The following is a 25818-nucleotide window of genomic DNA, read 5'->3' as shown; positions in this document are numbered from 1 at the left end:
AAAGGGGACAGGAAGCTGAGACTGCAGAGGTAGAGCGAGCGGGACTGTTAGAGCTCTCTGGCAGCAAACCATTGATGAGAGATTCGTATGAATGTCCCTTCCCCTCACAAATGCATCAATGGCCCCACAATCCACTTAACCCAGCCTTCACAATTGCTAACTGAATGCCCTAATACAATTTGATATGATTGTTCTTATGTAACTAAGAATATCTATGGCAAAAGAAACTCAAGAAAAAAATAATTGCAGAAAATACTGGAAAAACTCAGCAGATCTGGTAGCATCCGTGGAGAGAGAAACAGAGTTAGGGTTTTATTCGGACTTGAAACGTTAACTCTGTTTCTCTCTCCACAGATGCTGCCAGACCTGAGTTTTTCCTGCAATTTTTGTTTTTATTTCAGATTTCCAGCGCCCACAGTATTTTGCTTTTATTCAAGAAAATAATGCTCACTATACTAAGATGATTCATCACTCTTCATTTGACAGTTGCTTCTTCTGAACATCGGTAACAAAAATCACCTTTGTGCAAAGTCCTAGTGCCCTTGCTGTGTTCTCACTATGAGATGCACCCCAGTGTCTATGGCAAAGGCACTGGAAGGCAGCTGACCCTTCACTGAGGACTCCTGAGATGGCTATTCTGAGTGATCTTGGACTTTTGGCTGCACAAGGCTCAGAATAGAATATCTCAGCTATCATAAAAACAAAGTGTAGGAAAAACTCAGCTCATCTGGTGGCATCTGTGGATAGAGAAACAGAGTAAATATTTCAAGTTCAGTGTGACTCTTTGGAACATGCGGTGTTTATGGTGCTGACCAGTCGCAACATGGTTACTGCATAATCTGGATTACGTGCATAAAGACCCCACATAAATTGGAGGTGGACTCCTCGATGCTGTCTGGCATTGTGCAGATTACTGGCAGGCTGTCCAATGTATTTGTAAATTTGTGGTTTATAGCCAACAGTTCTCTTCCGTAGGCTAGGTCCTAGAAGTCTTCATCTCCTCCCTCTGCATCAAGGGTAGGATCCAAGGTTACCCCCTCTAGTGATATACTTACTGGGTGTTGGACTGTTTTCTTGTTTAAATTTGTCTTGTTACTTTAAACAGCAGAATATATACACGCGCATGCACACGCACAGGTGGAACAATGCAGAGTCAGGTCTTAATGGAGACACCAGACTTCACAATTCCAACTTCTATAAAATGATTCATTAACATTTTGATACCATTTTTACCTTTGATCTCTACACTCCATGAATACCACCAATAAATCAGCAAAAAAGATACCAACAAGTGACAACAGAATAACATAGCCCCAGCAAAATGCACATAACCTTCCTCAATCTCTTCCAATCATCCTATTACCATGGTTATATTGCCCTCACAAACTCTTCCCATTCCCTGTAAACACAAGTGACCAAGTTAACACCAGACCATTACAGACAGGGCTGAGTGATGCTCACACTTTCTATCACTCTCCTTGTCTGTGGAGATATTATTGCCTCAGGCTTCCTTGCACTATATCTCATTCTTGCAGAAAGCTGTTTTAATTCATTGTGGGCTTGTCCCACAAATTGCCTAGAGCATTGAGGTTTTCAGGTAATATGGACTGTCTTCCCACACTAAATAATGCTATCCACCTCACTTGTACTCGTTGAATTTCCCAGTGCAGACATCTCTACCCTGGACTCTAATGCAGTTGTCATTCTCTGAACTTGGATGAATAGTGATGCTGGATCTTCTGAAGAGATGTCTTCCTCTTCCTGCTCCCTATTTCTGACTACTGTTTGAGACTAAACTACTCGGTTCAGAATCTTGGTGTCATATTTGACCTCAAGATGAGCTTTCGACCACATACCCATGTCATTATTAGGACCACCTGTTTCTAACTCCATACATCACCTGACTTTGCCCCAGCCTCAGCTCATCTGCTGAATCCCACATTCTACTCTCCACAAACTTGAGGTCATCCAAAACTCTGCCGCCTATGTCTTTACTTGCACCAATTCCCATTTTCCTATCACGCATGTCCTTTGTGATCTAAACAGGCATCCAGTCAAGCAATGCCTTGATTTTAAAATTCTCATCCATGTTTTCAAGTCCTTTTATGGCTTCACCCCTCCCTATCTGTTTTATTTTTTTTCAGATCTGCACCCATCAAATTCAGGCCTCTCACATCCCCGATTTTAATTGCTTCATGCATTGATGGTTGTGCTTCCAGCTGCTTAGCCCTAAGTTCTAGAATTCTCTCCCTTAACTGCTCCAAATCGCCCCCTCTCTTTTAAGATGCTCCTTAAAACTTCTTTGACAAAGCGTTTGACCGTCTTCCATATTGCCTTATGTGACTTGGTGTTCAACTTTCCTTTATAATGCTTCTGTGAGGCACCTTGGGACATTTTTCGATGTTATACAAGTACAAGTTTTGGTTGCAGTTTTGCCCTGCCCTCTAGAATTTCAAAATCTGAAAGGGAAGGGAGGAACAAGTTGTAGCATTGAGGCAAGGGAGCAGAAAGAAGTAAGTGACTGCTGTAAGCTGCAGTCTTTGTCGTGCGCACTGTGTAAGGATGAGATTTCAGTGAGAAGTAAAAGAGGGTGAGATAGCTAAGATCCCTGCAGGAAGAAGCGGAGCACCTGGTGCACCCACCAGCTGTAATGTGCATACAGGACATATATGGATGCTTGGCCTCCTGCTGTGGCTGTCTGCTCCCTGTCATTCTGTGCCAACTTGTGCTGCAGGAAAGAAGGGAGTGAGTTAGTATTTGTCTGCTGAGCTGTTATGGGGATGTGCATGTCAGGGTAGATTAGTGTCACTGGTATGTGGAAAGGTGATACTGGTGTGAGAAGATGAGGGAAGTAGCAGGTGCAGAGTGATGTAATAGCTGCAGAATGAGGTAGAGTGGTGTGTTTCAGTAATCGGAAGGAGAGGAGTGAGAAGCAGGGAGGGACGAATTATGAGTACTGAGGTTGCAGGCTGGCGCCCAGTGTAGTGAGAGAAAGGAATTAGTAATCACACCTTAACTAGCTCTTTCAGATCATTGAACTTTTTCCTGCATTGCGTCCAGGTCCTTGGACCAGTGCTTCTGGTGATGTTCTGCTTTGCAACTTCAGCCCACTCTTGCCAGGCAGCTAGCTGGGATATCTTCATGCTGATAGGCAAAAGATGAGGTTTCTGCTCCCACCTACCACTCCTCTATCAGCGCCTGCAAAGTGGCATCTGACAAGCAGGGAGCCCTTCCTGTATTCCTTCTACCTGTCATTTCAGTGATGTTTAAAATAAAATTGATGGCAGTCACAGTGCATCACCCTGCCCCACCCCCAATTAGCAAGTGCTGATTTATTTTAAATGATGACCCAAATCCCCCCCATCCTGTTAGATAAGCTGCAATGAAGAGCCATGAGTGGTGCTGCCTACTCACTTATTTCAGGTTATGTAAGCACGGGGACCACTTGAGCATGGTTTCTGAGTCCATGTGCATGGGCCCGCATCAGACCACACTAACTATTTTGCCCAGTTTTCCATGAATTGTGAATTTAAGCCCTACTGAAGAACTAGGGAACATAATTGGACAAATGAATAAGTTTTAAGTGAGACCAGAGGTTAGATGAATCTTTTCACTAAGTTGTGGGTCTTTGAATAACACTCCTAGTAAAAGCAGTTCTTTTAACAAGCACCTATATCAGTATCTGCTGAAGATTAAGGTTAACAGTCAGAAAGACGTGTATAGAATTAGAGGATCAAATGCAGCTCTATAGAAAATGAATCCTTCACTGCAAAATCTATAGATGTGCCTGCAGGATAAAACAGGCCAGGGTCAAATATCGTCTATTTTAATATTGGTGTAATAACTTAAGAGTTTTACAACATTACCTTGGGGTCCAGCAGAAATTTCACAGAAGTTCCAACAGCTCATGCATATTCTCAGTTACCTCCCTCAGGAGAATAAATAAGTGGTATGGAATTCTTGATATCGTAGATGAGGCAAAATTTGTGCAGTTTGCAGCCCTTTGACCTTTTCCATTCCATATTTTTGTGTGTTCAAGGTAGCCAGTATTGCATTAAACCATTTCCAATTTTCTTTGTCTCTTGTGCCTTCTTTCAGAGAACTATTTTAGTTATTTACTTTATATTCTTCTCTCTACCTAAAAAGAAAAACAGCTGTTTTAAATTTAGGCACTGTTTTAGGGGTCAGAGGTGGAATAATATAATCTAGGATAAAAGGCTTTGTGCCGTGTGTTGAGCTGGAAGTCTCAGTGTGAATGCACTGGCAGCATTTTTGTAAAGCATGCAAGTGATTATTTTTGAGACCGTGCCTTTAAATCTGACCTGAAGCTTTGTTTGCGATGTTTGTTTTCTCAGTTCTACAGTATTGCTGCCAGTATGTTAAATGTGAGCTGCAGAATTTAAAAGATATTTGTTCAGGCTACATGTTGCTGTGCTGACTCTGAATAGTCCATGCAGGATCAATGGGGAGGCGGTGGCATAGTGGTATTGTCACTGGACTGGTAATATTCTGGGGTTCGAGCTTCGAATTCCACTATGGTGAATGGTGGAATTTGATTTCAGTAAAAATCTGGAATTAAGTCTAATGTCCATTGTCGATCTGGTTCACTAATGTTCTTTAGAGGAGGAAATCTGCTGCCCTTACCTGGTTTGGCCTAATGTAACTCCAGATTTACAATTATGTGGTTGACTCTTAAATGCCCTCTGAATAAGGACAATTAGGGATGGGCAGTAAATGCTGGCTTGGCTAGCGACACCCACATCCCATGAATGAATTTTAAAAAAATAGCTGAGTAAAAATTAAAACTATTAACATCCATAAAACAGACCTTACAAAGATGCAAAATGGCAACTAGAACGTTCTGGGAATGTGATAGGAGAGACTTGTAGCATCATTAGCAGGGTACACCTTGGTACACCAGGAAAGTACCTGAGGTACATGAGTTTGATTCTAGCCATGATGAAATGAGTTTAAGCAATCTCAATCTGTTCTGGAATTCCTATCTAAAGGAAAAGTACCTTCCTGGACCTCAGGAAGCTAATGAAGTACTTCTGGAGCAACAGGTGTTGTAATAGGACTGCAGGAGTCAAGAACAGTCACCACCACTAACTGAGGGCAACTAGACATTGGGGAACACATGTGGCTTTACCAACATCACCCTGCCCAGAAGCAAATAATTGAAAGGAAATCCTAGTACTGTATATATGGCCTCAAAACCTCCCTTAATGGGAAAAGAAATTGAAAAACTGCTACAGTCTCCTGAGTTTGGGACTAAGTGACACGTTGTCATAGTATAGTTTTAGAGGATTTATTCTGCATGTAATATCCATGCTATACCAGTAAATGTAAAGTAACATGAATGAAAAAAAAAATGCTCAATCTCTGACCTCCTTTGTTCAAAGATTTAAAAGGAAACCAACAAATTCTGGAAATCTGAAATAAAAACAGGCTGACCACAGTTCAAAAGATGAAGATAAGTTAAAGTTTCAGTTGTGAGACTCCATCAGAATCTATTAGCATCCTTTACCTTGATGAGCACCAAGAACAAAAAAGAGACTTGGTGAAATATGATCGGCAGTCTTGGTGATGAGGAATTATGTCTTTTTTTTAAGACATCAAATTGTCATTATCTGTTTGTTACATTTGCTTTCATTTGTGATGATTAATAAACCAAACTCCTTAACCTATATCAGACAAAAGAAAAATGAGTTTCCCATTGCTGTCTTTTATCCAGAAAATAAATGAAAGGTTTTTTTTATATAAACAGGCAAATTGAAGGAAAGGTGGTTGAAATCTCCAGACTTCAAGAAATTTTTACTGATAAAGTGCTGCAACAGGTGAGTTGAATTTCATGTTTTTTGTAATATAACAACCAACTAATTTATTCTGCACAACACAGTTGAATTTGCTAAGTTTGAATATGCTAATCAAATTAATCCATACTTTTTCATTCCATTGCATTAACTAAAGCCTATCAGAACTGATTTAAATGTGCTCAGAACCAAATAACACTTCCAAATTTTGTTTGTACAACTCTTTTTTTATATTAGGTGTGTTCATTTTCCAGGCACTTAGTGTAACATACTGAACTTGGAAGGTCTTCGTATTAACTTTCTCACTCAACTTGGAAATGATGGTTGTTCCAATCATTCCAAAACTTAAGTACAGTAGGACATGTTATCAGGAATAAAAAAAACTGACAACCGACAATCTACCGAACAATGAGCCATGGAACAATGCTTACTAAGTCAGGCTTATGAGTGATGGAGACCTGATGTCAGGAACAAATTTCTACTTTTGTCATGGGTATATTTTATCCTAATATCCATGCCATATTTATAGCTTTATCAAGCTAACAATGATAAAATTCACTTTCCGATACTTCTCATCGATTTAAAATGCTACTTCAACAAACTTTAGTATAAAATGCCTTAAGCATTTTTAGGAATCCGTGTAATGGATTTTGTTTTACAATAGTTTCACTCAGTTTCAAGTTTTGCCAAATGAATAAAAGCAGCTGGCTCTTGAATGCTTCTTCAAAGTTGCATTTTTATGTATAGAAGCACATCTTAAGAATTGTACAGTATTCACAATGATTATATGGTCAATATTTAATGATAATAGGGTGATTTACACCTTTGAAAACAGAAGATATTTCCACATCACAGTAAATTGAATACCAAATGCGTCGTCATTAACGTTAAGTTTGTCACGTTCTTATACATCATTTTGTTACTGAGTTAAAGAAATAGAAATTATAGCCATCTTATGATATTTGTCATTCAATAACCACAAATGGTGATTTCTGTCTTCTTCCTTGACAGGAAAAAGAGATTGACAGTATTCATGAACTTGTTGTGGGCACAACTGAGAATGTTAAGGAAGGGAATGAAGACATTAGAGAAGTAAGGGGCATTGCTTTTTAGCAAATGTTATTTTCACAGCTTTCCCTGCAAGATGAATGACTTATTTTCTGAAAATAAGAACGCAAGAAATAGGAACAGGAGTAGACCATTCCGCCCATCGAGCCTGCTCCGTCATTCAATATGATCATGGCTGATCTTGGGCTTCAACACCCTTTTCTCGCCTGCTCCCCATATCCCTTACCTCCCTGAGATCTGTCTATCCCAGCCTTAAATGTACTTAACAATGGAGCATCCACAACCCTCTGGTCTCGGGTAGAGATTTCCAAAGATTCACAATGATAAAGGAGAGAGTCACCCATACAAATGAATGTTATTAATTAGGGCTGAAATTATCTGGAAGGAGCTCTTGAGGTTTTATCTGACCATTAAATTCCATTTTTTTCCAAAAATGTATTTTTGACCAGAAGTACTGACTTCCAACTTTCCTTAGTTTAACTCTCCCTGATCAACCTCAGTGTAACAGGTATCCAGCACAGAGCTTTGCTTTCAGCCCTGCTGCAGTTGTGTATGTGCTCTGTCTGATTTAAGAAGCGGAACTAGAGCATTTGTTTCAACAATTATAACCAGTAAATCTTGAGTATTGCGGAGAAAAGACATGTCAAAGCTTTATGTCTTGCACTCATCAGGACACACAAGAATACCAGTATAAGAGGAAAACAACAATTTATGCTGTATGCGGTGAGAGTACTGATTGGTTGGCAAATGGCATTACCATGGAGAATGCACCATTGATGGTGATTGACAGTTAACTGCCAAGCATGGTTTGAACTTTAAACCAGGCAGCTTGACCCTGATGAGAGAAACTGGTTGGGTCTCCATTCTAGGAAAAAGCCTAGTGGCGGGCGGAGGTGTAGAGAGATTGGATGTCCATGGTGAAAAGGAGATGGCTAGGGCCATGAAATTAGAAACGTTTAAAGTGATGGAGGGCATCAGAAGAGTCACAGATGTAAGTGTGGAGAGACTGAGCAGGGGGAGAAAAAGTACAGTCAAGGTAGGAATAAATCAGCTCAGTAGGGCAGGAACAGGCTAAAATGATAGGTCTGCCAGGGAAGTCCTGTTTAGGGTTCTTGGGAAGGAGGTAGAAGTGAGTGGCATGGTGTTGGGGAACTACGAGGTGGAAATGTCTGGAGAGATCATTGGAGGAGATGAGGGCAGTGACCTCTGGAAACAATGCCTTGATGTTTGGTGGTGGGGTCATGGTCCAGCGGGAGGTAGGACGAAATATCCGAGAATTGACGTTCAGCCTTTGCATGTCAGGATTAAACCTGAGAAAACAGAGTGCAGCAAGATCAGAGGGAGAAAGATTAGAGTGATTGAAGGGAGCAGAGAAATTGAGACAACTGATGGCGTGCTGACAGTTCTCAATGAAAAGATCAAGAGAGGGTAGGAGGCCAGAGGGAGGGCTCTAGGTGGAGCGAGAACACAGATGAAAACGGGTGAAAGGCTTTGCTTTGTAGGGGGAGGATTCCTGGCTAAAGAAGTGGGCATGGAGGCGATTGCAACTCAAGAAGAGTTCAAAATTCATTAAGGTGGAGATGTAAACATTAAAGCTGAGTCGTTTGCTAAGGACAGCTTAGTCAGTGTCAGAGAGGGGATGGTCGGAGGCTATTGTGAACACACAGCAAGAGGTGAGATTAGAATAAGGCATGGAGTCAGCAAAGTAAAAGAGAAGAGAGATTTGGAGAGGTATTAGCACCCATGAGTTTCTGGAGCTTGTATTCCTTAACAACTGAAAGAAAAAAAAGATTTTTGTTCATGTGTTTCATGAGGAGAAGGATGAAATTAAACAGTGGAGCAGGACAGCTTTGAGATAGAGTGCATCAATGCTGCTGAAGAGAGGGAGGTTGAGATTGTTCATATGGTGGCGCATGGGCACTGAGTGTGGATCTCAGGATGTGGTGAGAACAGCAGTCTGAGGAACGTTGAATGTCTAGGAGATATCTATAGTCATGGGTGGATCCAAAACATGAAGGGTGGAATTTCAGTTGGAATCCACATGGAATAAGCTGGATAAAAGCAAATAACTGCGGATGCTGGAAATCCAAAACAAAAATAAAAATACCTGGAAAAACTCAGCAGGTCTGACAGCATCTGCGGAGAAGAACACAGTCAATGTTTCGAGTCTGTATGACTCTTCAACAGAACTAAGGAAAAATAGAAAAGAGGTGAAATATAAGCTGATTTAAGGGGGGGTGGGACAGGTAGAGCTGGAAAGAGGGCCAGTGATAGGTGACATCTTTTGGCTATCTCCACCTATCACTAGCCCTCTATCCAGCTCTACCTGTCCCACCCCCCCTTAAACCAGCTTATATTTCACCGCTCTTCTATTTTTCCTTAGTTCTGTTGAAGAGTCATACGGACTCGAAACGTTAACTGTGTTCCTCTCCGCAGATGCTGTCAGACCTGCTGAGTTTTTCCAGGTATTTTTATTTTTGTTTTTGTTTTGGAATAAGCTGGAGCCAGAGCCAGTTCCTGAGAAAGGAGATGTGGCTGTGAAAGTGCGTTTTGGTGAACACCTGATCAAACACAAGGAGAATAGAAAGCAATGAAAGTGAACAAGGTAAAAGAGACAAGCTGAAACCCATCGGAGAGAAAAGCAGAACTACTTCAAGGCAGACATTCCTGGAAGAGAAATGGCAGTAAATTATACGCTAATCATAAAGCAGAATACAACGGATGCTGGAAACTTGAAATAATAACAGAAAATGCTGGAAATACTCAGCAGGTCAGGCATCATCTTTGGAGAGAGAGAGAGCAAAGTCAATATTCCAGGTTGATGACCTTTGATCAGAACAGGGAAAAAAAGCTAGAGAAGCTAGGGTTGTTCTCCTTTGAGCAGAGAAAGTTTAAGGGTGATTTTAAAAGAAGTGTTCAAAATCATGAAAAGTTTTGATAGAGTAAATAAGGAGAAACAGTTTCCATTGACAGAAGGGCCAGTAACCAGAGGACACAAATTTTAAGAAGATTGGCAAAGAAAAAGATAACAGAAGGACACCTTTTTATGCAGGAAGTTGTCATGATCTGGGAGGCACTGACTGAAAGGGTAGTGGAAGTAGATTCTGTAAAAACTTCAAAAGGAAATGGATAAGTATTTGAAAGGGAAATATTTTCAGGGCTATAGGAAAATTGCAGGGGAGAGGCACTGAGTGGGTAGCTCTTTCAAAGAGATGGCAGAGGCACATGATTATATTCAGTATCTTGGTTTATTACTTTAAATTCTCATATGCTTTGAAGGGTTAGAGTGTCTACCAGCAAATCCCCGGTAGTGGTACTCCAAGTATTGGTTCTGGACCATGGTTTTGATGTTAATGTTTGACATGTTTTAGCTTTTTAAGGCCGTGGCTTTAAATTGGCAAATTCAAGTAAGCAGATTGGAAATAGCTGACATCATTCACAAGGCACTAGTAATTGTAAATTTCCAATTCTCAATCACTGTCCAAATTAATTTATTATTTAACCATTGTTTTGCATGGGTGGCACTTTGAAATTAGAGTGTGGCTGATGAGCACTTGACTTTGGTTTTTATAAATATAAATATGTATGTTTATATATAAAGTCTTGAACTTCAGGTCTTCAAAAGCCAATGTTGGTGGTGCTGTTCTTCACGTATCACTGTTCCTTCACTGTCGCTGGGTCAAAATCCTGGAACTCCCTTCCTATCAGCACTGTGGATGCACCTACACCACATGGACTGCAACGGTTCAAGAAGACAGCTCACCACCACCTACTCAAGGGCAATTAGAAATGGGCAACAAAAATGCTGGCCCAGCTCGCAACGCCCATGTCTCATGAAATAATTAAAAAAACATAACTAATTAGAGTCTTGGAGCCCCAGCCCAAGATTCTAATTCTTCCTTCATGATTTCCCTCATAACATTTCAGCCTGATAACCCTAAAGAACGTATTTGGGCTTTAGACCTCTGTCTGCTTTGCTTACACGTATCTGTTATATATTGAAATTGCTGAGTGAGTTGTAACAATCCATTTCAAAATGCATTGTAAATTAGAATGTAAGGCAATTTCAATGGGAAAATGCATGATAATGTCAACATTAACTTTCAATATCAGTTGTACCTGTAGGAAATGCTATGGTAAGGTTTTTTTTCAGTATTAATTATCACTTTCAGCTACTGCAGCAACGGCTATTTGATTAGCAGCATGTACCAGATGAGGCAGTGTGTAGTTGCAGGCTGTAGCCATTAAGTGTCACTATTGAGCAGCCTTATTGAAGCTCCGCAACCTTATCTACTAACCATGTTGGTACGTGTAAAGGAGTTAAGAATTTAAATATTAAAATTAATTTAAAAACCTATAGCAAATAGTAGGCTCATACAATTCTCTTGGAATCCTATCCCCTCAACTTTTGTAGCCATCAATAATTTCATGCTATGATGGGATCATCATCCACACCTTGTTGATTGAATGAAGCCTAGGGCTCAAGCTGTTGCTTTCCTGCCTGGGATTTCCCTTTCTCTCCCACCCCCACCACCACCACCACCACCACCATCGACCTTGCGACCTTGAGTCTGCATTCAGTCTGGAGCCATGGAGTCTTCCCTTTCACAAGGTTGTTCTCCTCCCCACTACATTGAGAATTAACATCGGGCTCCTCAGCCTCCTGCCCACATACCTTCTTCACTGGTTGGAAAATCGTTCTTTCAGTGGTTAGGACAGAAAAAGAGAAACACTGCCCTTGTTGAAATCAGAAGTGGGACCTGGAAGAGAAAATCGAAGGACAGCTATCTTGTTCTTTTCTTCCTTTTCTCTCACAGAGAGCATTATTAAGACCTGGATGGAAGAATAGATTAAATGATTGATTTCCTTGTCCCCACAATGACAAAAATTAGAGGGATGGGGGAGCAATGGTAACGTAACCTGTCCTCCCCTCCTCCCTCGCCTACCCTGCACCCAAACTAGGAAGAAATCTGTGGCTGAAGGAGGAACGAGCAGCTCACTATCCCCCACCCTCCCTCCCAGGCTGCCTGTGCTCTCCTGCCCCAACTCTTATCATGATCTACCCCATCCTCCTCACCATGGCTTCTCCATCTCCCTTCCCTGCACTGTGTAGGAATTAAACTGTTTTACGCTCCTTCGCCCCATTCCCTCCCGAGCTGATAAAATCAGGTCCAAGGCGGAGTGATGGAGAATCTGCTGCTGACTCCCCTCAGTTCCCATGTTCAGTTGGAAATTATAGCCACCTTTTCCTGATTTGTTTCTCCCATTCTCTTCTTACCCCACCATCATCTCTGTTGTCGTGATGCTTGGTGGAAAGGCATTTGAATTGTCACGAAATGAGAGAGTTGATACCTACGTCCAAACATTTCTGCTAGAACTATTTATCGAAAGTGGAATTGGCATGTATGAAAGATTTAAAAACAGCAATATTGTATGCAACGTAATAGTGGGTTTTATTCATCCAACAGGCAATCAAAAATAATGCTGGATTTCGTGTGTGGATCCTCTTCTTCCTGGTGATGTGTTCATTCTCTCTGCTTTTCTTGGACTGGTATGACAGCTAGCAGATGGAGATAGCCAAGGGTCTTCATTGTGTTGCATTCAATGTGACCTGACAGGACTTTATTGATGTTAATAATATACGACTTGTTCACAGGCAACTAGCTTGCACAAAAAAAGACATCCAAAAATCAGAACTTACAATGTGTTGCAATATTATTTAATCATACATGTGTATGTGCTCCGTTTAGTAACAACCTTAAAGTGATCTGGTTTTTTTTTGTAAATTCTTTTACAGTAGAAAGCTGGTGTATAATGTTTATTTTTTTCTCACAGGCAGTCACATCAGATATAATTTTTGTTTAATGTCCAATAACGTTGATTTATAATTCTAGTCTTGAAATGAACCTGTGAACAGAAATAACATCAGGAGGCTCTCACTTTGCAATTTTCACCTTCACCTATTTCTAGCTCCAAGAATACAGTGACTTCAGTGCAGTGCACATTGCTGTCAGCATGAAATAAATGAAAACTGTTGGCTTATTAATTGAGCCAAAATGTATTTATCATTTGAAATTGTTAATAAAAGCATTAATCTGAGATTGTGAAAATTCCTTCATGACCACCTTGTTTGAACAGTAGGAAATATATATTTTCATCCCGAGCAGAAGAGGGTTGACAGGATAGGTATGTTGGGGTTCCTGCTCCTGATTGCTAGCCAGTGTCCCCTGCTGGGAGTGCACATGAGTCAGAGTTTTGTGAGCAGCAGATCATCTGAGTCATCAACACCATTTTTTATGGTCAATTAGCCGACTCACACAAAGAATGAATATTGGACTGGATCCTAACAAGACCATCACTTGGACAGTAAACTACAGAGGGATTGCCCACACCTGTTACAGAGCCCACATTATTTTCATTCCAATTGATTTGAATGGTGGGCTCAATAATGGTTGATTGATGCACTTTGCTAATTTACTGTATAGGTGCTGAAGGCGAAAACTACTCCTAGTGGCTGTGGTAGAGAAAAAGTGAAAACAAGCCATAAGGCAGAAAAAAAGAGTTACATTTAAATGATTCACAAACAATTAGGTACTGTAATGGGGATACATTGGATCTCTCAGAATGGGTGAACAAGGTGGGCTGAAAGGCTTTCCTTATGCATAATGACGTATTCAGATCTAAACTTATTTTAATTACACTGACAATTATTCTGTAGAACTGCATTACTGCCTGTGATTGTAAACTGAGGAAATGTTTTACACTAGGACAAAATTTTGCTCTTTTAGAAAAAAAACACAATCTGAGGATGTCATTATTATTTGACTTTATTTGTTTTAAATAGTGAATCGGTTATACCCTCATTGCTTCATTTTACATCCAATACAAGTATCATTTTTGCTCAGATGTATAAAACACATGGAGTTCTGTACAAACAGGACTTAAATAACACCATAAACACTAAATGACAAGTATGGCACACGTTTTACAAAGCATGATGTTTTGGCACTCATTTTAATTTGTTGTGTGTCTGCATCTTTTTTTCCCTCCCTTTTCCTTTCATGTCTTTCCCTCACCATCCAATGTGGTTCTGTAAAAATCGATCTGAAGTGTTCACATCTGGCTTTTTGACTTGATATTGGCACCTCTTCATTCTAAGAGCAAATTTGACCAATTGGCTTTTACATAATTACTTAGAGAAATTGACCATTGGCAGAAACAAAATGAGGAGTGTTTATTTCCTCCTGAATTTGAGGGGGGATGGAGAGATGTAAAAACAAGGAACTATTACTTAATCCTGAAATATAGCCAGCATTTAAGTAAAATTTATGTGTATCATTTAAACCATTAATTACAAAATATATTATGCACAAATACTGCTGAGCAAAACATTTTTTAAATGCTCAGATGACACTGTTTCAATAACATCAGTAAAAGATTTCACTTTAAAAAGTTGACGTAGTTTGAAATAAATCTCATACATTAAAAACACTGCATTTTGTTCGATCTTTCTATACATTTGGGCTTCTGAAGAACAGGCTCCTATTATTGTTAATGACTGCAGAAATGCTTAGTTTTAAGTTCTAATGATAGGATCTCTTCCTGGGGAAGGGGAAAGAGTTCCAAGTGCCATTCAAACCCTGAGCAGTCAAGGCATATGCACGAATCAAGAAATAGCTGCTTAGGACATCTAGAATGGCAGGAGCCAACCTAAAACCATTTTTTTTTAATACAAAAACAGATTATTTTCTTCAAAATTTGTGACTGGTATAGAATATCCCACCATATCATCAGAAATGAGGCAAAATGATTGTTCCTTTGCAAAGCAATGTTGTTGGCTCAAGCTTCAGAATGTGGCCTTTACAAATTCTGGGGCACCGATTAGGAGCTCTGCTTTGCTGTGACAATGGTACCTCCCCATCATTTAATTCAGCATTACTTACAATTAAAGGTGGTGAAAGTGACTTTCTATACAGAAGACCAGAGTGTATAACTTTATGACCCAACTGCCAAATTTGCTATTCCATAAATGAACCCAACTATATGTTCCCTGGATTCAGTTTTGGCTAAATGCAAAGTTTGTATCAACATTGCTGATTCAGACAGAATGGAGTATTTTATTCTAAATAGTTTCTTTTATAAAATATCTCACTGCTTCCCATGTTCTAAGAAAAACAATTCACATTATAGTTTAACACAGAACCAGAGTAATATACTTTGTTGTATTTGCTAATTTGAAATATAAGAGAAACTTACTAATCTAACATACCATATGATCAAGTATCCATTACCCACTACACAGGAATTTCTGGAGGTGACTTTGTCCCATTTTTCTTTTAAAGACAGCATAATTAATTTAAGGGTGTTTAATTGCATTTTTTAGAAGATCTAGCCAGAGAATTGGTATGTGGAACAGGTCTTTTCTACTTATTTACTTTCACATCCACAACCTGAGATTAATAAAAGTACGGCATTCCCAGCTGAATGTCCTAATAAAATGAGACAAGCATGCCATCTTGCAAATCATTTCATTAACACTTACAAATAACATGAACAGAATGAAGAGAAGTGGAAGAAAAACTGAGCTGGACCAAATTAACAAGTTCTCTTCCATACCTTACTAATGTCAGTGCCTTGTACATTAAGCAGCTAATGTTGGTTCCTGTGGTGGTTTCAGCAAGGAACCATTGGTTGGACCTGGGAACTTACTCGGCTGTTTTGCCGGCCCCTTCACTTTCCTTCTCCAACACTTTCTCTTCAGAGAGTGCAGCCAACCAGGGTGATACCGAGCGTGAAATGGTTTGTTTAGCCAAGTTGTAGTGGTTGATGACAGTGTAAAATCTTCCCCGAGAAACAGAATCCTGCTCCGAGTAGTAGGTCTCCAACCCAGCTGGAATGCAGCGGTTATGCTGAAGGGAAGAAAGTGACAAACAAAAAGTACATAATACTTAATCCACAGACTGGTATTAATGGAAATAAGCTGTACTAATGTGTAACGTAGAAAACAGCCAATTGGCGCTCAGTAAAGTCCCACAAACAGCAATGTGATAATGACCAGATAATCTGTTTTAGTGAGGTTGGTTGGGAACTCCCTTGCTCTTCAAATAATGCCATGAAATCTTTTACATCTAGCTGAGGAGCCAGGCAGGATCTCGGTTTTAAGGTCCCATCTGAAAGCCAGCGCTTCTGACAGTGCAACACTTCTTCAACACTGCAGTGATTGTCAGCCTAGGTTGTGTGCTTAAGTCTTTGAAGTGGGACTGGAACCAACAACTTCAACTCAGGCAAGAGCCCTACAGCTGTTCTCATTTTTGAGGCCATGTGAACTGTTTAGAAGGTATTTGTCAGTTTTTAGTAGTTATTCTAGGTGGCTACATGAATATTTCTAACACTGCAGTTCTGGTTATTTGTGATCCCAGCCTTTGTTACAAACACATGGATTTTATTCAAACTGCAGAATTACATCAAACATACAGCATGGAAACAGACCATTTGGCCCAACCGCTCTTATGGTTCACTCAAGCCTCCTCCCATCCTCCCTCTTCTAAATCTACCACCATAACTCTCAATTCCCTTTTTTCTCTCATATGCTTATCTAGCCTTGTTATAATTTTAAAGACCTGTGTTAGGTTACCCCTCAGATCCTCTTAGCAAGAGAGGAGACCCCCAAACTGTCCATCTTTTCTCTATTTAAAACAAAAAGTGCTGGAAAAACTCAGCAGGTGAGGCAGCATCTGTGGAAAGAGAAAAACAGATGATTTTTCAGGTAAGTCCAAACGACTCTTCCCTGAAGAAGGGTCATATTGGGCTCAAAACGTTAACTGTTTCTCTCTCCCCGGATGCTGCTTGAGTTGTTACAGCGCTTTCGTTATTTCAGATCACCGGCACCCACAATATTTTGCTTTCATCTTTTCTTGATGGTTAACCTTTCAGTTCTCAAATCATCCTTGTAAATTGTTTAGCATGCCTCTCTAGTACTTCTATATTGTTTTCATAATATGGCTGCCAGAACTGTACACAGTACTCCAAATGTGGTCTAACTAAGGTTCCATGCAAATGTAGTGTCACTGCTCTACTCTCCCAACGCTGTCCATCCAGACACAAACGCTACTGCATGGCTTGTTTGTTTTTTTTAAATGGCTTTATTCACCTGCGTCATTACTTATAGCGATTTGTGTATATTTGTGCTTCCAAATCTATTTACTCCTCCTACCTTTTTTGATTCTGAGCAGGATCTTCCAGTCTCCTCCTCCTCCCCCCCCGCCGCCCCGCCGAAGTCAATGGGCTTTTGGCTGCTCCCCACACCCGCCGCAGTGGGACCTGCCACAACAGTGCCAGAAAATCCCAGCCTTACTTTCTAAGATGTGACCACCTTATTCTCCTTACTAGAATGTTAATACCTCACACTTGGATTGCAATCCCATTTTCAAATTATACGCCCAATAACTCAAAACTACGAATTAGTGTCTCAGCCTATTTTTTTTTTTAAAAAAGGATAACGATTTGTAGTACAGCAAAGACAGTTTTAATGAGTTATTTTTTTTTTTTAAATGGGACAAAGGACTGTTCCAAAGAAGAACTGCTGGAGTCTGCTTTAGCAGCAAAAAATCTAAAGTCAGCTTGACCCTCAGATTGGCTGCTCTTCCCTTCTCTTGCTAACGCATAGACCAGGATCACAAAATTGAGTGGATTACGGCTGAGTCCTGCAACAATTTCAGGCGTCTTTCTGGCACCAGCTGAATTTAGAAAATCGAAACACGTTCTACAAAAGCGAAAATGCTGAGTCATGGAATGTGGCAATCCTAATGAGATGGGTTGTGATGGTAACTCAATTGCTTAGTGTACTTTAAATGACACATCAATGTAATGAAGATATGAATGTTTTTCATTATGCGTACTGAGGCAGTAAAAGATGCATTTCACTAAGAATAATAATTGTGAATAAGATTCATTGCTATAAATTTCTTGGAAGTACAGTGTAACCATACTGCACATCATCCCAGGCATTAGAGCAGTTGAGTATTGAAATTCTCCCTTTCCCCAGATTGCATTGAAGTGGATTACACTCCTAAACTTTCACAGAGTTTTATTCTTTCCATGTCACAGTCCCAAACACCAGATGATTCAACCCTTCTAAAAGCCAAAATTGCCAATTATACCAAGAAATCTCTTTTGGTCTTTTCACACATAGATACACTTAACTTAATGTCTTTTTAACTCAAGGGGTCTTGCACGTCTCATTATGCCATGGATGAATCTGTTGGAAAACAATCCCATAGAGATGCACTCTAAGATAGCAAGATAGACCATCCTTGAAGTACTGGGACAAGTTCTGGTTGAAGGTGGTGCAAAAAAGATTTACAAGGTCTAAGGTTATACCATTAGTAAAGTCTGAACTGGCTGGGGCACTTTGATAGAGGTGTTCAAGATTATGAAATGGTTTTACAGGATAAACACAGGAGATGATGAGCCAGATTTTCACAGAGTCAGGAAGACCCGGGTACAAAAGTCCCGCCCGCATTTCTGACAGAGTTCTCAGATCACAGTTCGATTGACAGTTTAAAGAGGCTATTAAAGGAATAGCTGTCTTTGATGTGGGCTCTGAATAAAAGTTTATTTGTTTTTATAAGAGATTAACCACTTGAGATTTAAAAGCTTTGAATGGATTCTGAGAATTTTTGCAACCAAGTGTGTATGCGTAAGAGCTGTATTAAATTGTTAGAAGTTTTTTTTCCCATCCCCACATGGCTCCTGAGGTCTGCCCATGGTGGATACTGGGTGAATGGCTATGAATGTGGCATGGAAGTTATGATGGGCCATAGGGGATGGGTTGAGAGGGCAATAGTTGACATTGAATTAGCATGGAGGGTGTGAGCGATCATTTGATGTAGGTGGGGGGGCATGAGTTGTAGGGGAAGGAAACAGCCAAAGGAGCTCAATTGCTAATTATTAGTTAACAACCCAAGTACCCGTTTGGTTGTATAAAGGGGATAACAAGTGAGACAAGTTCTCTCTACAGAATTTTATGCACCAGAAATAAAACTCTATCAGAAGGAGTTAGTCTTGGTCTCTGTCTTTATTGCCAAACAGCTACTGAAGCTTAGCATGAATTGGCATGGAGACTATACGTGTTGGGTGGCATCAGTTGACACTGAATGGCATGGAGGGTCTGAGGGGCCAGGGAGGGTGGGTGGGGGTGTGAGGGCTACAGAGCCTAACAGCTTTTGAAACAACTGGAACAAAGTCCCAAAGACCTAAGGCAGGCCTTTTAACCAGCCCACTTCAGCACTCGCCCAGTAGGCCCAGCTCCATCCCACCAAGCAGAAACGCACAATTCAGGGTACTTTATAACCTAGCCTGGTCTAAAGAGTTGGGAAATGTCCCAGCTCGAGCTACCTGCCTCAGTAATGAAAATCTGGCCCCCTTACGGGCAAAACCAGAACTAGGGGCCATAAATATAAGATAAATACAATAAGGAATTCAGAAGAAACTTATTTATCCAGAGAGTGGTTAGAACATGAAACTCACCACCACATGGAGCATTTGAGATAAGTAGCATAGATAGGTACATTTAAGGGAAAGGCAGATAAGCACATTAGGGAGTAAGGAATAGAATGATATGTTGATGGAATTAGATGAAGAGGATTGGAGTGAGGTCACATGGAGTATAAACACCGCATGAGCCTGTCGACCTGTTTAACTGCAAATACTTAGTAAGAACCTGGTCTTCTAACGACCCTGGAAATCGATGAGTTCACTCTTTGTAGCTCTAGACCCTGAAAAGATGATTACACCTGCACACTTACATTTCCTAAGCACATTTGGTTACATTAATTAGTAAAAATGTTTGTCTGTCTATTGGAGACACCAATGCTGTAATACTACTTACGAGCTTCCTCCTCTGTCTCGAGTTATATAGGATAATCTGGTCTATGACATATCTAGTTGCAGCTCATACCAACAAAACCACCATTCCCAAATACAGACCAGTTGGCCTTGTAGTCAGAGCAATAAGATGGATGGGTTCGGACTCGGGACAAGCATTAAACATAATTTGACACCTGGCACTTGCCAGGAAGTTTAAGCCCAGTAATACTGGACCATCCATGTACACTTTCTCAGCAGCAATATTATCCAACCCAGTGAACTGAGCTAAACTTGAAACTGACAGCAGCAAGCAAGTAAGCAGCTGAGCAAATAATTTCAGTAAAATTAAGATGGTCCACCTAACACATTAAAAATTTAGCTTAGGTACAATAGCCTTGGAGGGAGGTGACCATGGCTTGTTTTATAAGCTCAGGGTTTCTGTCCATACTATTATATTATTCAATTATATTATTCAAATCAACTCAGACTAACAATGGCCATTTAGCTGCTGATTTTAAAAGATAAATACATGGGCTCAGTTATTTCTCCATGCTGATTCCATCCAAAGCCTAGTTAAAATTAACTGAGGAAAAAATCCACACTGCAAGAATTACTGGGGCTGACATCTGTATGTTAAATCTAATAATCACAGTTCTTTCTAGTAATATTTTGGTTGCCTGTGGAGGTCAACAAAGCAAAGAAAGTGAAGTATAAAATGAGACACTTCCTAGAGGCGCTGTCATTCAGATGAAACGTTAAACTAAGGCCCTGTCTGCTCAGCTGAGTATAAAACATCCCATGCTACTATTTGAAGAGAAGCAGAAGCGTACCCTTGGTGTCCTGATCAATGTTTCTTCCTCAACCAACATTACCAGAATAGATTGACTAGACATTTATCCTACTGCTATTTTAGGACCATGTAGACTTACACAAATTGATTGCTGTGTTCGTCTACAAAACAGCGATTCCACTTCAAATACAATTAATCAAGCGTGAAGTATTTTGGGATGTCCTAAGGATATGAAATGTGTTCTATAAATGCATGTTCTTTCCCAGTCATTTTGAAAACAGGCAATGTAGCATCAGCACAAAAGGCTGCTAAACAATAATGTTTTCCTGGCTTCTCTGGAATACAGCATGTGCTGAACTCTCCCTAAATATAGTGACGTTGAAAATTAGCCAGTCTGTACAAATCATTTAATTATTGGAGCTCTGTAAAGCAATATCACAAACTCAAACCTAGAAAAAGGCAACAAACCTTTCAACACTGACAAATATAGTACAAGCAAGATGGGCAAAATTCAAAATTTTATATCTAGTGAGATAATTCAAAACGATTATGTTCCCCAGTTCAATTCCTGGCTTGTGCTGAACTTGGCTAAGATGATAGTAAGCTCAGTGGAAAATACCTTGGCATTTCTGGGTTAAGGAAGGGTAAAGTCACCTAGGTTTGCATTCCTGATCACGATCATCTAATAGACTTGTATATTTGTGGATACTGGGGGAACAGCAGGATCAGTTTACCTGCCCCTTCCTCTCTCAAACTGCAAACCTGCTGATCGCACTTCAATAATGACTATTTAAGTGAGATACTGGGAGATCACTGGCACCCTTGAAACCATATTCCATCAATTAGTTAATAATTTTATGAGTGGTGGATGAGGAGGGGTGGAGAATTATTGAGGAAATGGCCAACATTACTATCACCTGTCATAAATGTTTAACAATAACTGCCAATTATTTAGCATATTTAACATAAATCCTCCCAAAGTGCTTCACAGGAGAGTTAGCATTACACTGAGGCACATATTAGGACAGGTGACGAAAGGCTTGGTGGAAGAGGCTTTAAGCAGCATCTAAAAGGAGGAGGAGTGGGACGTGAAGAGGTTTAGAGAGGAATTTCAGAACTTAGGGTCTAAACAACCAAAGGCATGGCTGACAATGGTGCAGCAAAGGAAATTGAAGATGTACTAAAGGCCAGACTTGTTGGAGCACAGAGTTCTCAGAGGGTACTAAGGCTGAGTGAGGTTACAGAGATAGGATAAGGTGAGGCCATAGAGGAATATGAAGATAACAAAAGAATTTTAAAATTGAGGCATTGCTGAACTTGTCGCCAATGTAAGTCTGTGACCACAGGGGCGAACAGGACTTGGTGCAAGCCAAGTGCAGCATATGTTCAAATTCATACTGATCATGCTACTATCAATGGATTTTTACAAAATACTTGTACATTGTCTTATTACTAAATTTGTCAAAGGGACGTTCTCACCTTGAAGACAAATCCATCTGGGCAGCTGTGCTCATACTTGTAAGCTTTGTACACCACCAGGAACACTATGCAGGTAAGAAATGCCAGTGCAAAGAGAATGAGAACTGTGACCTGCAAAAGAAAAAATGGTACGAGTATTATTTTTAAGGGAATTACATGTGGTCCCAAATTTACCTCAGGGAAATTATACTTCTGTAATGTACAACATAGCAGCATTGTTTATCCCTTCCTTATGGTCTGTTATTAAAATGATAAAATTGTAATAATTGGCCTGTCAGTTCAGTGTGGAATATTAAATTTTTAAAATTATTAAGATTAGAGCTGGTCATTCTCTTCACATCATCCCCATCCAGACACTGCAAGTGAGTCATGAACCGATATCAGTAAAACTGGCCCCCTGGAACTCGGGCACCCTGGAAAACGACATGTCAACCTAACCAATATGGTACATGGAGCATTTATCTGCAGACTGAGCATGCTCCAAGTCCTATTAAACTCTGCAGCACACATTTTTTCACCTGAAGAACACAATGCTTTGAAAACAACTGTGTTTTGAGCAACATCAAGCCTCTAACAGACTAAAAGTTAATTCCTTCACTTACGGAAGCTCATGCAGTATAAATTATAACTGAAATGAGAAGGCAATGTACAGAACATCCAGTGACTACAAATTGATGCAAATGGTCAATTTTTGCAACTGCAAAGCATTAGCTTTCCATGCTTCAAAGTAGGGTAACTGACTGTAAAATGTCCTTATATGGGGAAAGTCTATGAAAGTGTGACCTGTATCTGCACACAACACTAAACAATGTTCCAACATCGGTGTACCAACTCTTGAGGGATCATGTGGTTAACAAAACCTGTTATAAACAAGATAAATGTATTAATAGGTTCTGCAAAATAATGAACCAAACTGTGGCAAAGAATACTGCATGGCCCAAAATGCACAATCCAAAAATGCAAACAAACATGGTTCTATTCTAGTGTTAGAAAAGAATGAAATGATCAGTCTAGTGTTTTCTATTGCAGCTGGACAAAGAATTGATTGCAATAACTTTTCAATTCATAATTCAAGTATGATCACTCCATCTTATAAATTTGTAGATTATGCCAATTTTTTTTAACCAGTGATCTTAATTAGTAGTAACACACTTAGAAACAGAACCAATCAAAGTGGCTCAAAGCTGTGCAGTGTGACTGTTCAGACTTTAGCTAGAAATTGGATATGCAGGGATAGAAATTAGTCTAGTCCCCTCTTAGGGCCTAGACTCAGCACTACATGAGCAGCGCGCATCTTATCAAAGAGGCTCAAGGATCAATGGATATTGCTCTTTGAGCCTCATCAATATTCTCGGGGCGAGATACTGACGCTAGGCAAGTCTCCACAAACTTGGTCACCTAAGGTACACTAATGTCCTTTAGTGAAGCAAATTTGCCACCCTCACTTGATCTGGCCTACATACAACTGCAGACCCACAGCAATGTGGTTGACTTTTAACTGCCTAACAAGCCAATCAGTTCAAGGGCAATTAGGGATGGGCAACAAATGCTGGCTTTACCAGTAATGCCACATCCCATGAAACAACTTTTTTAAAAAAAACTTCAAGCTGTCTGACTAGGTGAAATCCCATGGGATTACTGAAGCAGGCGAAAATGAGCCAACCTATTTTAAAATCAGGGCACTGCTGGACCAAATGTTGGTGAGTGAGAAATAGCAAGGGACTAAGCAGAGGTCCTTGGGGGCACTCCAGAGGCGACAGCACAGGGATGGGAACAGAAGCCATTGCAGAAGATTCTCTGGTTACGATTGGATAGACAGCAATGGAACCAGACAGACAGAAGACAGAAATAGTTGCATAATTTGCTGAAAAAATTAGGTAGACTGAGAGACCATATGCTAACCTCAATTTCAACAGAGAGGAAACACATGAAGATGCAAGAATGGCCAAGACCTGAGGGAGGTGTGCATCAAATTGCACCAAATTTAATCTTTCACTGAGTACAGCTGTTGTTTTATGGAATGATATCTTAATTCTGGCACATTTAATTAACAAGCTTCACATCTATTCGAATCAGACTCCACAGAAAGGGAGCTCAGTTTTGAGGAAAAAAAGGAAAATTGGTCATCAGCAGAAATGTTACCTCAGAGAAGATGTTGATCACCAATAAGGTGGAGTTTTGGACAGGTGATTTGTGCTATAGTAATTTAATGATTGAAGGCAGGGTGGTAATATAACCACATCCTACTTAATGGACAGATGAACCAAGTAGTTAACATAATGTGACATACAATGTTAAACTGACAAAATCGATAACTGTAGTTCAATTTTATAACTGAATGGTACAAGGAATATTTTACTTACCCCAAACTTCCTTTATTTCTGCAAGCTGATGGCATTTAAAATCAAAATCATTGCTTTTTTGATTCATATCATTTTTTTGTCCCATTTTACAGCCTTATAGCCTGCAGTATAAGCCTTAGCCTTTCTCTTAGGCTTCTTTAAAAAGAAGCTATATGGTTTGAATGTGGGTAAATTTGATGCTTCATGTTGATCAGACCACATTCTCTGTAAATAGTTTTAAATTGTCAGAAGCCCTCAAATTATTTTACCTAATAAAACATATATATAAATGCCAGTTAACCTTGATGATGTGTGACATTGCCAGTACAGACGGACGACAGGCATAGAAAAAAATATTGTGCCCTGGCCTAGTTATTAGTCTATATTATTGGATCTCTAGTGCACGATGCAGATATATGCCAAGGACTGCTCATCATCTAACGAATATTGACAGATTGCATCAAAATCGTCCTCTGCAATCGAAGAGATAGTTGTAAAACATGTGCATAGTCTGACCCTAGATGTAACAAGTAGTCACCGTAAGGCATAGAGCAAAAGTGCCAGCTTGATGCCATGTGATTCATACCATATGCATGCACCGATGCTTGGCTACAGGGTCTTCCACAGCTGTATTTCTATCCATGTTAAAATCATCCCAATCAATCCAGCAATGTCATGAGCCTGCCTGACTACAGCATATTCCAGATGACATGCAAGAGTCACTCACTGAAAATCCATTACGGGAAATTATATTTTCCTACCAGTGAGCTCATTGATCCCGTTATTGTTGGATTTATCACAGCATTTCAGCACGCCTTGTGCATCTAAATCTTCCTCTTTCTGACTGCATTCCTGGATATTATTGTGTGCTGATCAGGACACTCATCACTAAAAGTGCCATAATGAGGACTCACGATGACTTTCCTACTACAGAGTAAAATGTAAGTGCACTTCAATTTAATGCCAAATAAAGAATGGAGTTACAAAAAAAAATGTATGTGTGACTGTTTGAGTTCACCTTGCTTACCTTCAACTATGGAACATTCTAAACATCTTACACAAAGTGTCATCATGTAGAAGTATGCAGACACACATAAAATTAAGTTCTGCTGGCTTACATTGTTCCAAATGCCATATCTGGTACAGATTGAATAAGGAAAACTAAATCCACAACTTCAGTGTTCATTGATCATATTACATATTTAGCTGTATTTAAATTGCATATGATACAGCTTTTATTTAATAAATTCACGCTTCATCTCACGAAATCACAGAAAATTCTTAAAACATATTAATGAAACCCCTGACTGTAGAAATTACATTTGAGTTTCATTTTGGAAACATAACCCCTTGCAAAAATTAGACACATTACTATGTTGCCACAAACCAGCTTGAGTAATCAGCAACATCTTTTCTGTGCATTTAACAGCATCATTTTATGACGTCAGAGTACTTTCTC

General features: G+C 39.8%; 2 protein-coding genes across 4 annotated transcripts in view; one reads left to right on the top strand and one right to left on the bottom strand.

Moving 5' to 3' along the window:
• Positions 1-12980, top strand: part of stx18 (syntaxin 18) — a 159454-nt gene extending 146474 nt beyond the window's left edge. Inside the window, exons 9-11 of the mRNA XM_041187975.1 lie at positions 5768-5837; positions 6825-6905; positions 12350-12980. Of these exons, the coding sequence (XP_041043909.1) occupies positions 5768-5837; positions 6825-6905; positions 12350-12445 (247 nt within the window). The 3' untranslated portion in view covers positions 12446-12980. The remainder of the gene's footprint in view (positions 1-5767; positions 5838-6824; positions 6906-12349) is intronic.
• Positions 12981-13690: 710 nt separating this feature from the next.
• LOC121277999 (neuronal vesicle trafficking-associated protein 1-like) overlaps positions 13691-25818 on the bottom strand; it is a 68420-nt gene continuing 56292 nt past the window's right edge. For all 3 annotated transcript variants that reach the window (XM_041187989.1, XM_041187999.1, XM_041188006.1), the window contains exons 4-5: positions 22018-22128; positions 13691-15790 (exon numbers count right to left, since the gene is read on the bottom strand). In XM_041187989.1, the coding sequence (XP_041043923.1) occupies positions 15587-15790; positions 22018-22128 (315 nt within the window). In that variant the 3' untranslated portion in view covers positions 13691-15586. The remainder of the gene's footprint in view (positions 15791-22017; positions 22129-25818) is intronic.

The sequence above is a fragment of the Carcharodon carcharias genome, chromosome 1 (genome assembly GCF_017639515.1).
Source record: "Carcharodon carcharias isolate sCarCar2 chromosome 1, sCarCar2.pri, whole genome shotgun sequence".
Lineage (NCBI taxonomy): Eukaryota > Metazoa > Chordata > Chondrichthyes > Lamniformes > Lamnidae > Carcharodon > Carcharodon carcharias.
Note: the sequence above shows the minus strand (reverse complement) of the source record. Positions and strands in the feature narration are given on the sequence as shown.